This window comes from Nothoprocta perdicaria, unplaced genomic scaffold, assembly GCF_003342845.1.
Source record: "Nothoprocta perdicaria isolate Ctin4 unplaced genomic scaffold, notPer1 scaffold_173, whole genome shotgun sequence".
NCBI classification, from domain to species: domain Eukaryota; kingdom Metazoa; phylum Chordata; class Aves; order Tinamiformes; family Tinamidae; genus Nothoprocta; species Nothoprocta perdicaria.
Window position 1 is genome coordinate 253,101 of NW_020454905.1, and position 14,739 is coordinate 267,839.

General features: G+C 33.5%; 1 protein-coding gene across 1 annotated transcript in view; it reads left to right on the forward strand.

Annotated features, from left to right (window-relative positions):
- DGKB (diacylglycerol kinase beta) overlaps positions 1 to 12,697 on the forward strand; it is a gene marked incomplete at its 5' end in the record, with an annotated part of 260,260 nt that extends 247,563 nt beyond the window's left edge. Inside the window, 2 exons of the mRNA XM_026036252.1 lie at positions 596 to 656; positions 10,228 to 12,697. Coding sequence (XP_025892037.1) covers positions 596 to 656; positions 10,228 to 10,335 — 169 coding nt within the window. The remainder of the gene's footprint in view (positions 1 to 595; positions 657 to 10,227) is intronic.
- Positions 12,698 to 14,739: the final 2,042 nt, after the last annotated feature.

Here is a 14,739-nt window from a genome sequence, read left to right on the forward strand (position 1 = left end):
TGTGGCCTCCAAAAGTATACATAGAACATTGTTTGGAGCTCTGTGTTAAAATCATTGTCCCTCAACTAAAACTTAAAAGCCTCTGAATATAGTAGAATTACCACATTATGTGAGTGCTGTATCTAACCCAGAGTTAAACAAAAGCACAAAAATATCTTTTAAAGTTCCAGTAAACATTGGTGGTAGTGCTAAGGTATATCGCTTACCTTCTTTATAGCAGTCAGAGTTACCACAAATAGCAGAGGTTTCTTTGTCTTTTCAGATAGTAAAGTTTATGCCTGATTTGTTTTGTTGGCTTAATTCACTCTTTATTTCACAAATTACAGGCCTATTCCCCCATGAGAGACTACCATGTTAGTAAAAAGATGTGTGAGTGTTTGCTGTATTTGTTGAAAATGAGGCTAAGGCTTGTTTAYACAGTTTACTAAAACCATTAATTTTATAAGCATGCTTCCTGAAACCAGAGGTTATATAGAAGTTTAGGGTAAATCAGGATTACATGTGTCTATGCCATCATATATGTTTCTCTTTAATATATCAATTTATCAATTTTGCCTTGTTACTTCTACTTAAACAATTAAATATATTTCTTTAGGACCAGCAAGTCTCTGCCTATGCAAATAGATGGGGAACCCTGGATGCAGACCCCTTGCACAGTAAGCATACTCTTATCTCTGAGAGCAGCATTGAAAAAAAAGGAAAATTCAGAATTATTTTTATAGCACTGAAATGATAGTAGTCATTTACTGATTTATTTAATTTCACTTCTTAAGTGACAGAAGTGGAATTTTTCTGATTAAAATATAAACTATTGCCATCGTTATTGACTTATTTAAGTAACATCTACACATAACAAGTATAAACTTGTTATATAGTTCATAGCCACTGCATTTTTAATTAATCATGATGTGTTCCCACAGATTTGGATGGAATAAAAACATAGGCATTATTATGATATCATTTATTTCAAAACTTTGGAAAATGCTTACAGGATGAACTCCTAGCATCCTGTTACCTAGAGTTATCTTTTTTTTTTTTTTTTTTTTTTTTTTATGATGAAGTACCACATTTATGCTCTTATTGATTGCTGAGGAAGACCTGATATTAGTTACAGTGTTAAAGTGTATGTGACTAATAACTCTTATAAAATTTAGGAAGACTTTTCACTTACTTTAGAGAGCTCATAGTAAGAACATTTTATTTAAAGATGAAGTCTTCAATGTGCTGATTGAATCATATAAGATAAATAATAATTAAAACCCTATAGTTTAAAGGAGAAGGGAAGGAAATTAATCTCATATTATGATGTTTCAGTGCCCATATGCATAACATGAGGGCAAGTAAACAGGAAGGAGAAATCCATTCCTCCAAATAGTATCAAGTGCTCAGAGTAAGATCTTTGAATAAATCTTAATAGCCAAAGAAACAAGGTGTAACTTCAAAAATGGAGATTATTGTCCCTCTCCAGTAAGTTAGAGAGCCTAACCAAGAAGTTTAAGACAGCGTTGAAAAAGTTTAAGCTCATTATTATTGAGTGAAGTCATAGTAGCATGTTTAATGTGCTATTTTAGTGATTTTGTTTCCCTACATAAACTTATTCTTCCCTTATTATTTTAAGTATATGAATGATTGTAGCTTACAGCCTATAGGTAAGATGTAACAATATAACAGTGGGAAGGTATTCCGCCAGAAAAGTGGTAATTCGCCATACCAGAATACTGGATCACTTTCTTGAATTTTGCCTCCTAAGTAAAATTGAAGGCTACACCAAAGAGGGAGGGAAGGAAGGAAGGAAGGAAGGAAGGAAGGAAGGAAGGAAGGAAGGAAGGAAGGAAGGAAGGAAGGAAGGAAGGAAGGGAGGGAGGGAGGGAGGGAGGGAGGGAGGGAGGGCTGAATTCTAATTGTCTATGGCAAGCACTTCACATCCTGCAGCGACAACCAGGCAAATGCACCCTATGTGAAAGTAAAACACAACTGAGAAGGAAATAAGCGAACTATTCATTTACGGTACTGCTCCACCATGAATTTAGATAGGGAAGGAAAAAAAAATCTATATTCTGACCTGTCTCCTCCTCACTATAATTCCAACCATGCTAGAATTTTTCCTAAAGGTTCTCTGCAAACTAGGAAATCCTCCTGTGATAATACCAAAGGTGGATGTTAAATTTCTCTCAGGTGAGAAAGTAAGCACACGCTTCCAAGTGGGTGCTTCAGAGAGGGATTTTTTTGACAGCCAAAGTGTATTTGATCACAGGGGTGATCAAAGGGAGATAGGGATGGTCTCTCAGTAATGTGTATCCCAGAGTCTGAAGAAAATGTAAAATCAAAACACATTTTTAAGTGTAGCTAATATGGAGACAGTTATTCGAACCTACAAGAGCTCAAATTTCAGAAAATAATAGGACAAGAACAATATGAGAGTCATGAGCCTTCTCAACAGCCAAAAAGTATCTGCAAGTGAATGAGCAATTAATAGTTTTTAAATGTAGAAAATCTTAATGAGCAGATAAAGAAATCTGTGACTTCTGTTTTGTAAGAAACACATGAGAGTCTGTTTTTCCTTTTTTCCCCCCTTTTCTTAGGAAATATCTTTCCTTATTTCTTACAAGGAACTATAGAGGCCTCTATGTAGAGCTACTGGCACTCATACATCATGTACTGTGATGTGGTGAGGAGATACCCCTGCTATCTCTGGACTCACATTTTTATATGTAGGATGCTGAGGAGGGTGCTTATTAGTATTGGCTAGTGTTAGCCTGTACTAGCAGTATAGTGGTTGAAATAACCCGTGGTTCATTCTGGCATTGTGATCTCAGGAATCCAGTGAACTGAGAAGCCTCCTCCAGGATGGATCTATATACAGCCATCTGTGTGCAGGTGATGATGTGTGCCACTCATATATCTAAATACCACTGAAGGACAAGACTGAGAATCTTTAGGTATCACAAAGTGTATTGGGGTATTGGCTCTTGTGAATGATTCTGTAAGGTGTGAGGGAACCTACAGTTGTTACGTAGGAGCTGTGCATTATGCTAGTGGTGTAACATTTATCCACAAATTAGGTGTGATGATGTTCGGTTATTGTCACCAGTGGGACCATTTTGGACTCAAGTCTATTGTCTCTCAATCCCAGTTGACTTTCTAAGATCTCTCTCTGGAAATGAAACAAGGTGCTTAGACCCTCAATGTCCCTTGAATTCAGTAGCTGGGATATAAAAGTTACAGAGTTTGGAGTGAGAAATAAATTAATTCTTTCAATGAGTATTGATTCAATTCTATCTCTAAGTTCAAGTAGTTACACTCAGAAGACCTTTTCTGTTTCTCATTCATATCTTGTAAGTGATTTTTCATTCTGGTTGGACCTGACCAAAATTTGCTGGCTTGATTCCATTAGGCAGACTAAGGAAAACAAGTTCTGTATCAAATACCTGTTATGTACAGGATGACATCATCATAGGCAGACTTTGAAGTTTATTTCCTCTTTATGTAAGAATGGAATCAACAAGGTCAACTCACAACTCCACTATTTCTCCATTCTGACTGAAAAGTATTATACAAGTAGCTGTTCCTTCTCAAAAATGTGAAGTGTATGTCCTCCAAAAGTGACTGGATAGACTGGAGAATACTGTGGGATGCAACAGAAAATGCAGTGATTTCCCAAAAGCTATGTGCTTGATTTTTCTTTCCTGTGATTTTGTTTAGTACTAAAAAAGTGTGCTTCATTTACCATGTCTTACCATCTTCTATTGCGCATGTTGCTAGTGTTCCATGAAAGCAGAAATGCATTCTTGCTTGTGTGCATGCTTAAAAATGTGAATTGCCCTGCTCTAGACATCCAACCTTCCAGAATTTTCAGTGTGTTAAATAGACGCAGACTGCAGGGTCTGACAAAGTCACCCTGCTTTGGTATAATAAGATGCAGAACCTCAATGTCAAATTGTATTGTTTTCACTGTTTTTTTTTTTTTTTTTATAGAAGAGTCTTTGGGAGAAGGAAAGATGATAATGTTAATGTTATGTTAAACATCTTGTCTGATTAGCTAAGGAGGAAATTCTATCAGAGCTCTCCCAGACAAATATAGCAACATGGAAAATATCTATGGTTTCACCTGATCTCAAAATAGGTCATTAATAGCAATGAATCTTCAGAGACTCTCTAGTTAATTTGATTAACTTCTAGCTTCATCTTTTTTTTTTTTTTTTTTTAGAAAAAAGATAATCTTTCAATTTAAGTACATTTCTTAGCATTATTTTGAAAAATCTATAAGAATATTCTGTCTTAATTAGAAATAACTGTGATTTTCAGTTCTTTCATCTGTTCTTACTTGGTTGGCATCATGTCTGAAAGAGCCTCAAGCTGCTAACATCATTAGATTACAAGTGGAAGGGAGAACTGCTTATAGGATATGCAAGAATATTGCCTAAGTGAAGGAATGAAGCTAGGGAAAACCATCTGCAACCATCATAATGGTTTGCAGAAATACAGTTTCATAGACATCCAAAACAAAACATATCATTTACCTTTTGTATAATAGTATTTTTAGAATCATGTGCTGAAAAGTAAATTTTTAGTAAGCCATTTAATGTTTAAACTCAGAAACAAAATTTCAGAATATGGTTTCTTCATAGCCTTTCCTCTAGTCCTTAAAAATATGTTTAATCAAGACACAGAGGGCCTGATGAGCCTACCTTTCTAAGTCCAGAGAGACACAGGAACTAAAATCAGAAAAGCTTGTTGTCATACTGACAATATGGCAGAGCTATGTGAAAAAGCTAAAAGGAAGTCACAGATTTGCTTTTATGCAGCTCCATTGGCTTCCACATTCCATAGATGGCATGAGGAATCTGCAGCTGTTTTCTAGCCTGTCAGTCTGTGAAGTATCCTTTTTTTCATAAGAATTTTTTAATGAGTTTTTTTGTCATTTTTTTTTTTAAAGTGGAAAATGTATCTATTTTTTTAGGGCAAAGATGAACTGAGTCCTAGCTACAGTGGCTGATATTGGTAGCATATTAGGCTGTTATTACATAGTTAAGCTATAAATGGATGTGTAGAAAAAGTTTTAGATGTTGTAGTTAAATATTACATCTTTGCCCCTTCTTTTGAGTAACAGCATGCATACAATTCTGTTTCTAGGCCAGAATGCTTTTCTGAGGTTCTAACAATTTATTTTATACCTGGGCGTTATTTTTTGTGCTCATAGGTACACTGCACATTAATTAGTTTTGTTTACCTATGCATATTTTTCCTAATTTCACAACAGTAGTTTTTGTAATTGACAAAGCAATTTACTGCATGTGTGCTTTCTGCACCCCCAGACAAATATGTTAACGTGTAATGTACCTTTCTTTCCAGTTCAGATTGTTAAGAAAAGAATTAGTTGTGACTAATTGCCAATTAATTTGCAGTGGTTTAAGGGGGAAAGGGGGGAAAAAACAATTGCACCTACTAATTAAAATTTAAAATATTCCAAAGTGTCATCTTTAGGTGTCTGTGGAATACATAATTTCCATTTTTGTTCTGCACTGGATCTGTAACAACCCTGAGCTTGACAGCTCTATTAATTTAAAACCTCAGTGATACCTATTAGTACAAAACATGAAAAAAATGCCATTAATCATTTATTTTAATTTTGCAGCTCTGTCATTTTCTCAGTATGTTTAAAAATTATGATGACACCATAATGTTTTCCAGTCTACCTGTGTGAAGGGGAAACGGATCACACTACTTAGGAGAGAGACTAGAGTATATTATTAGAGCTTAATTAATGCCAAACTGATTAGATTTGATTGCACTTTGCACAATAATATTGTTAAGAAATTTATTTAAAAGATGTGTTGCATAATGCTATATTTAAAATATAGCAGTCCAGATCTGAGAGATTTGACCAAATGCCTCATAATACAAGTCATAAGTCTTTTAGTTTTAATTTTTGTTTTTTTTTAACACTGCCCACATTCTGTACTACTTCTTCCCATCATGATAATCAATGCAGCACTTGGTCACTTTTAGGTAGATAGAAGTGTTTGGCTCTCCTGTTATACTGAGGTGCCACATCCATCCATCCATTTCCCATAAAGGATAGGAGTAATATGGGCATCTAATCTGTGGCAAACATTCCTACCATCAAACCTACCAACAGCCGAACCTTGTTGGTAACATAGAGAAAAATACACATGTCCTGAAATACAGATCCAACTTAAAGTATTTTTTATTTGTCAGTTTATACTTCTTTCCTTAACATACAGAAATAATTTCTCTAACTTTCAAACATTATAAAAAGAATTGATTAACTCTATTTTCAGTTTTCTATTTTCAGTTTTCTATTTTCATTTAACATTCCAGTTAGTACCTATAACACTGTATTTTGTATTAATCTAAAGCTTATAGGCATTGCCAAGTGAGGAACATATATGTAATCAGCATATATTGTACAAAAGTGGACTTAAAAGTGATTGATCTAAAAGATGTGGTTATTTCTCTCAAATTATTAATGCTTAATGCATTTTATTTAGTGAATGCATTGTATTAATATGGCTTCAAAGCACAGTTTGCAATTCTGTCCTGCTTCTAAAACAAATAAATAACCATTTTATGCTTTTATAAGCATATTTACTGTCACAAATTCAGACTTATCCTTTATTAGAAAAAATCCTCTCTTTGAATAGGGAGTAATTATCATCTCTGCTTTTAAGAATTATGCTCTTCTTTAATAGGATCTAGTTTTCCTTCCCAGAAATATTTCATCAAACACACTTTCTGATACTGCAAAGGTGATTTTAAAATTGCAAATGCAGTATTTTTCTGCTAAATCTGTTTATTAGATATAACAATCCTCTAGATTTCTATGATCATGAACTCGTAGAATAAAATCTTGGCATCGGTTAGTGAATGGAGTTTTGCCATTGACTTCAACAGCTTGAGTTTAACCTATAATGTTGTACTTCAGGCTTTCAACAGAAATCTATGACATCTTAGCAATTAATTTGGCTATTTACTTTCCTTCTAAATGTAATTTTATTACTTCTATATCTTTCATGTTCTTAAATATAAATTTGTGCCATATAAAATTTAGATGGTTTTTTTTTCTTCAAATACACTTCAGACTCTCCCCTTAATTTATGTTTAAGAACACTTTGCTTATTTTCTGTGAGTTATACCATATTTTCAATAAAGCTGAGTAAATATTCCCCAAAATTTACAGAACTTCATGCTATTTTGTATGCCTCTGTCAGGGTATAGTCAGTTGCTAAATATATGTTCGCTTTGTGTTGAGTTTTGTGGATTTTTTCTGAGCAATTTTTTCTTTACATAACTTTTGTTTTGAATCAGTTTTATATAAAAATTCACCTTGGGATAAGGTAAATTGAATAATAATAATGCTGTATTTAAATAATGTTTCATTTAAAGCTTTCAAAATTATATTTCTAGTGCAGAAGACATGAGATTGCTTAACAAGGCAAAGAAGGTGAATGTTAAAAATTAGTCTTCATTTCAACAAATGTAGTATCTACACAGAACTATAAGTAATATCAAGAAGATATCATATTTTCTTTTTAATTTAACTAGATTTTGCTTACAACTAAAGATTTTTTTTGTCCATGTCAATCCTCTGTTCAGCAATCTTAAGTCTTCAGTGCTGCTTCCCTTCTTTTCATCCAGAAGAGTGTTTTTTCTTTTGGAAACTCTTAGTCTGAAAGTGTCCTGTCTGAAAGTGTGTGCTTTCACTTTTCACTTATCCCACAAATTCACATCACCAACTCTGGCATTGCCACTAGTATGGAAAGAGATACGGAAGCAAGAGTCCAGGTCAGAAACACAGTGCCTGAGAATCTTGAGAAAGACAAAATTGGCATTTTTCAGAGAAAATAGTCCAGTAAATATGGAGTGTATTACAAACATCCTGATCTCTTTTTATCACCTAAGTATCAGATTTTTAATCTATATTCTTCCAGCAGAAAATCAAAGAAATCAATAGTTATCATTGCTAATCAACACAACACTAACTTATGCTACCAAGGATACATAAAATATGTACTTTGGGTTTACATTTTATTTTTGTATTTTCAGAACATAATGTATACTTGAAACTAGTGGAACCATGCCAGTTTGCAACAGTCTAAAATATTCCTCAGAGAAGTGTATATAGGACTCCTTTCTCATGTTCATGAGTGCTTAATCATGTTCAAGCATCTTAGCTGATCTCAGCTGATAGGATATAACATACTGAAGAGGTCATGATCCCTGAAACAGATGGCTCAAGCCAAAAAAGAACATTATAAATGATAAATATTTTCTCAATATGTAATTGCATTCATCCTCAGCAGCACTGAACAGCCCCAATCCAACACGCAATCTGTATGAGGTTTTAGGATTACTTCACCTCTTCATGCTAAAGCCATCTTTGTGCCTTGCTCTTTTATTCATTTGAAGAATTACAATGAAATTACCTTTGAGAGGAAATTTTGAGGACATTCCTATTGCCTCATCATGGCCAAATCTTGCAATATGCTGAGCCCTCATGCCTCTCAAAGAATTTACTCACAGCAGCTGCACATTACTTTATGTATTGATCCTCAGGCTCTGGTTGATGTCACCACTATTTTTGAGACTCAGAGTATGTCTTATGAAGGAAGTTACAGAAATCTTTGAGGATTTCCAGGACCAGATCATCAGCTGGTATAAACTGACATCAATGGAGTAATGCCAATTTATCCCAATTACAGATTTGGCTTCAAAAGTCATGCCTGAAGCAGAATTTCTTGTGAGAAAATATGTTTATGCCAATCTTTGGAAGCAGGACTTATTTTCTGTGTGAATGTAATTTAGGTTGCCAAAAAATGATATACTAAATTTGATACTAATGAACAATGTTGACAAAAAGAGGTCACATATGAAATATGAGACTAATGAACTAAGGTGCCATGGAAGTTAACATTTGGAGAATAAAGACTATCGTATATTTAAAGAAACCTACTTGTTCTGTTGAGATTTTTATGTTTCCGTCTCTTTAGACTGTAAAGTAAATTTCCACCCCAAGAAATGTCCTGATCTATATTTTAATGAACCTCTCCACGTGACATACATTTTTTGTTTCATTACTATTAGTGAATGACAAGTGAAGGATATTCATTTTAACTTGAAAATGTCAGGTATGCACTTTAAGAGATATATTTTTCCAGTTTTTAATGAGGTGGTGTTCCTTCTTGAAGGAAATACCCATCTCTGATGTGGGTACTATGCAGGTGACAACTGATATTTAATAAGTGATGGTTCTTGTATTAGTCGTAGTTCACTAAAGAAAATGTCTCGGATTGCTTTTGAAAAACTCTTAGCGTCACTAGCCCAAAGGCAAGATGTGACCTTTTTATTACATAATGAGAATCATTTATTATCTTACAATGTATCTTAAAGTCACAGACAAAATGCCACTTTGATAATTGCTTTCAATTAGCTTTGAGCATAGCATACATTCATAAAATGTCTTCTCTAATTTAGACTTGAATTAGAGAAAATTGCAGACATAATCTACTTTAAGGTTGTCTCATTTAAGGTGATTCGTAGTTTTATATCAAAGAAATCAAAGCGGGTGGCTTTAGAGCAGTCTTGTAAAGTATTTTAAGTAGGCTTTTCAATATTTGAGTCTATTCTATTGCCAATTAATTAACAAATTAGAATGATAGTTCATCATTCTTGACCTTTTTTTGTGTTAATTTTTGACTTTCATTCATAATGGTTATTTTGAAATTAAGCAGTGTCTTGTGTTAAAAGAGAAGTACAGCATGATTAGATTTCTAATTAAACCATGCGAAAATACAGTTTATGCCTTAATAATAGGCAACAACTTGGTCTGTCAGCATGTTTGTCCTTTCCAGCTTTTAAATTATTATTCATCTTATAGATATGTAAAATATTCAACTGCTAGCAATAAATCTCACACCTCAAAAGTAAGATCACATATTGTCATTTATTTCATTATGTACAATTAATATTATTGACTTTGAATATAATTCAAAGTATTTGTATCATGCAGCTGGTGTATTGCATATGTAAGATCATTCCTAAGAAATACAGACCATTTCATCTTCAATTAAATGAAGATGGTTCAGGACTCACATTTAAAAATGGTTTAAAGATGGTTCAGGTATTTTGTATTTTTGATATTTGGATTATTTGTAGCAATTGAATTAGCTCTAGGGATAACTCTATTTTCCTTCTTTCTTCCCCCAGATAAAAATAACCCACAAGAACCAAGCACCCATGCTGATGGGACCACCTCCAAAAACTGGTCTTTTCTCTTCTATCATCAAAAGAACAAGGAACCACACCAAGGAATAAGCCTACGTAGTTTAGTTTTTAGAAAAACAATTAGCTGTGTTGGGCTTTGGCATATTTATGCTGGAAATCTTTCAAGAATTTTAGGATATATTCCACTTGCAAAATCATGGATTTTTGTTTATTAGTTTCTGTGACTGAGCTGATGTAAAACTATGCTATTAGAAAAAAATAGTGTCACAGTTTTGTAGGCATTTTGCATGAAGAAAGCAGATGTTTACATAAAGTGATACAGCATATTTTTTGTTGCATGCGTTACCATTTACTAATTTATGGGATAATTTTGCCATGGAATATGGAAAGAGAATGCCATGGATAATTTGATTTTCTCTCTATAATTCCATTTAATTTTTTTTTTCTGCTGCAAAGATCATATGCCATGTTTTCAATAGTATTTCTTGGACAAGCATCTTCAGGTCAGTAACTGATTGGACCTATTTAGAGTAAAGTTTATTACAGATCTCATTAATCTGTACTTTTAGTTTAACAATTTTTTTCTACACTGGGATTATTTTTCTTCAGCTAAGTATTAAAATCATATATCTTATTCTGCTATGTCATATGTATATGAGTAACTGTACCTACAGAAAACACCTAACTGAACTCCCTTGTGTGCAGTATTCACATGACCATGATTACTCCTGTGAAGGCTTTTTCAAGAGTGGAATCCAAAAACAAGTTTGAGCAAAAGCTACATTGCTAAGGAGATCATGTGAAGCATGAAGATAGTGATACTTGCAAAATTCATCATTGGTACTTTTTGCTGAAACACTAAAATAATTGTAACGAGCAATAAATCTCTGTGACATGAAAAACTTTAAATCATTCTGCATATTGACCAATATTACAGTGTATATGCACACAAATAACCAAAGCTCATGCCTAATAAAGTGCATTTCCCACCAAAGATTTAGTGAAGGATACTTCAGAGAAATGGGTTAATGCATAATTAATCAAGCTCACTGAAGTAGACTCACTTCTGAAAATTTACAGTTCTTTTGATTACCTTGGCAATGTCCAGACAAATGCTAGCATAGGAAAAACATTAAATTAATTGCATATAATGCTTACTTTTTATTTGTTTCATAAGTTGGTAGGCATAGACACATACTGAAAAGTTAAAGTGATATCTAATTTTGTTGTCATTATTATTTATAAATTTATACTATCCATAATTTACTCATCCTCTAAATTAGTCTCTCAAGAGAAAGATAAACTGCTGCCTAGTCCACTTCTATAGTCTGCTGCCTGGGATCAAAGCATTTCTTCTCATAGAGATTTGGGGGGCAGTTGTTCAGGTTTTGCTTTCCTAGACCTCTGAGAGATTTCCTAACAACACAGAAATCATACTACAGATATTTGTCTGAGGTTTGCACAGCACTGTTTAATGTTGAAAGGGAATCCAAGAATGGCAACTTTTTTTCAATTTTGCATATAAACATACAACCTCAATAAAAACTTTTTGTGCGGTCTTGACATTAACCTTGGTTTAGAAAGACCTACTCATCATCTCTGCATGTCTTAAGTTCTCAGAGATTTCATCAAAACAACAGAAAAAGATACAACTTTGCTTGAAATGCATGATTTATCAGTTTTCTCATGCTTTTATCTAGACTTTAAAGTGTTAATGATTTATTAAATCTATTTTTCTATTGACTCATTCATCCATTAAAAAATAGTATTTCATCATTCTATAGTGCACGGTACTGTGCATGTATTTAAATACAGTTGTTGTCATTTGTTCCTCAATATTCAGTATTCAAAAAAATCTTAATTTATATAATAGACACAGAAATAAAAGTCAGTATATAGTTGGTAAGGATTATGTCTTTGAAATATACAGTCAGTGTTCTGTAAACATTAGAAGGTAAAAAACAATTAATGTTGCATTCAGCATTAGGTAGAAAAATACAATGACAATTATTTGCTATAATTAAGATCTTGTAATTCCCCTTGTAATATTCCTTGTAATATTCCTTGTAATATTGGGTCCAGTGGTGTTTACAATTACAGTTACTATAGGAGAGAAAATTTACTTTTCTTGGATAATGCACACACACATATACTCAGAAAAAAAGCATTTGATGGAGTTCTTAACTGTAAACACATATAAGTATAGAGCGAAAGAGATTTGCATAAAGGAGATTGCTGACATAATGTTACATAAAGTGTACATTGATTTTATGAAATTATGGTTAAAGGCGATAAATATTTTCACATAACTTGACATAGGATTTTCTACCAATGCGCTCAAATTTTGTGGCAAAAATGTGTTTAATGATAATATATCATGTGCTCTCTATAATTATCTCATGAACATTGTATCTCTGAAAATAAATAAAAAGAAATATCAGCTATTCTTTAATAATGTATGAAATTTTAACAGTACCAGCCTGTGAACAGCAATTGTTGACAACATTTTTTCATGTAAGGAGGAATAGATGGTTTGTGTAATCACAGTTATATACTGTTCCAGCTATACATATTTAAAGTGAATCAGTTCAGTTAAGGAAGTCAGTATATATCAAAGTTTCACTGAAGGAAAGGTGCCTTTTTTCTTTTAACTATTTTACTATATATTGACACTTACTGTAACAGTTAAATTGCCATTCTAGTAATCTTGATTTTTTTTAACATAGCCTCTAGTGATAAATTGAAAGCATTGATGATGAAGATAAATAAAATATAATACGTATTATATAATATGAAAGGAAAGTACTACATTTAGTGAAAGAACATGTCACTTGGCTTCTTTTTTCCATCAGTGTGCATAAAATTACCATGATGAAATTATACATTGGTATAATGAAGTGGTATATGGTTGTTGTGGCCAGAAATGAAATGACAGGCCACAAGTGGAAACTGAATCTCTATTAAGAGTGCCCCATAGGGCTATAGGCTAAAATCAGTGGTATGTGGGTGCATTATGTGGGGTTATAGGAGCACTGTATGGAAACTCCTGCCTAGTAGTACAAGATCTGTCAAAGTTTGATGGTATTGGCCAAACAGGGGCTTTTTCCAGGGTGGGCTTCTTGGGTCCTGTAGGCCATTCTTCCTAGAACTCTGAATTTTTAGCTGAAATAAGCAGGTTTGGTGTTTCTTGTGAAATTGCCTCAAAGCCAGTAAGCCTGTAGAAGGTAACATCTGGGGCAGGAAGATCCAAATGGGTTTCAAGCTGGTGTAGGATAGCACATTACTTGTGTGTAGCACCAGGCCTGTAGGTCTGTGCTGACTTCACGAAGATCTGTTAAGTGAAAAAAGTGTATAAATGTCTCTATGTGAATATTTGTCTTTTTTAGCAAAATCTTAGGAGTAACTGTAGAAGTGTCTAAGTTAGATGGAGCTTTGGGAGTAGGGGATTTATATTTATGTGGTACTGAGCGAGTGAGTAATGCTGCCAGACACTATTACCTTTGCATACATAGACATAGAGTCAGCTTCAAGTTAGAGTGGTGTCAGATGTCTTTCAGGCAAAGACTTTGGAAAATTTCAGTCCAATTATTTCCTTTTTCTATACCATAGCAATTAAATTGGATCTCAGAATTAAGTTGTTATTAATGGAATGTGTGTTTGTATATGTATAGCATGGAGGCCAATGGAGCTTTTCCATTCTCAGATTCCTTTTATTTAACAATAACAACTGAAGAAACTTCTGCATGACCACTGACTTCCATTTTGTCAAATTGCCCTACAGCTTGACACTATAAATAGGAGACGATATGTTCCAGGCATCTAGAATCTCTCAGCATGGTGGTATTTCAGAAGCTGATCTTTTTTTTCCCCTTCTAATTCATGATTCAAAGAGACTACCTGAGAAGCACATTGGGGAGCTCTTTAAATATGAGTCATACAAAGAGTAAGTGCTAATCACCAGGCTTTGTTATTTATAGAAAGGTGGTAGCTGTGTTGATGGTAAAGCAGCATAGCTTCAGAGTGAATTGCAGATTTGTAATAAAAATGGATAACTATTTGCATGGTCTAAATGAATAACTAAGCAAAGACTTTGATTTTTCAAGTCTAGATTTTAGTCCAAGGTGAATAGTTACTGAAAATACTTAGCTGTTTCTTGGCATATCTGAAAAATATATATATATATACATTTTTTTTTTTTTTTTACCTAGGGTCAAATTCACATTCCATGAAGCAACACAGCAATTTATACTAATCAATAACTTTCTGGACAGGGAAGTGCACACTTGTTACTTTCTGAGTGAAACACATACTTACAGACCATGTGCTGCCTGTCAGAAAGAAAATACAAGATGTCAGTCTCTAGGCCTGTCAGTCTATTTACATTAAATGCAAAGAACTTCAAGAAAAAATATTTGTTACTTTAGATAGCAGAAAGAACCTGGTGATTTGCATATCATTTGGTGAGGCAATGAGGCCCTGCAAAACGAGCATCAG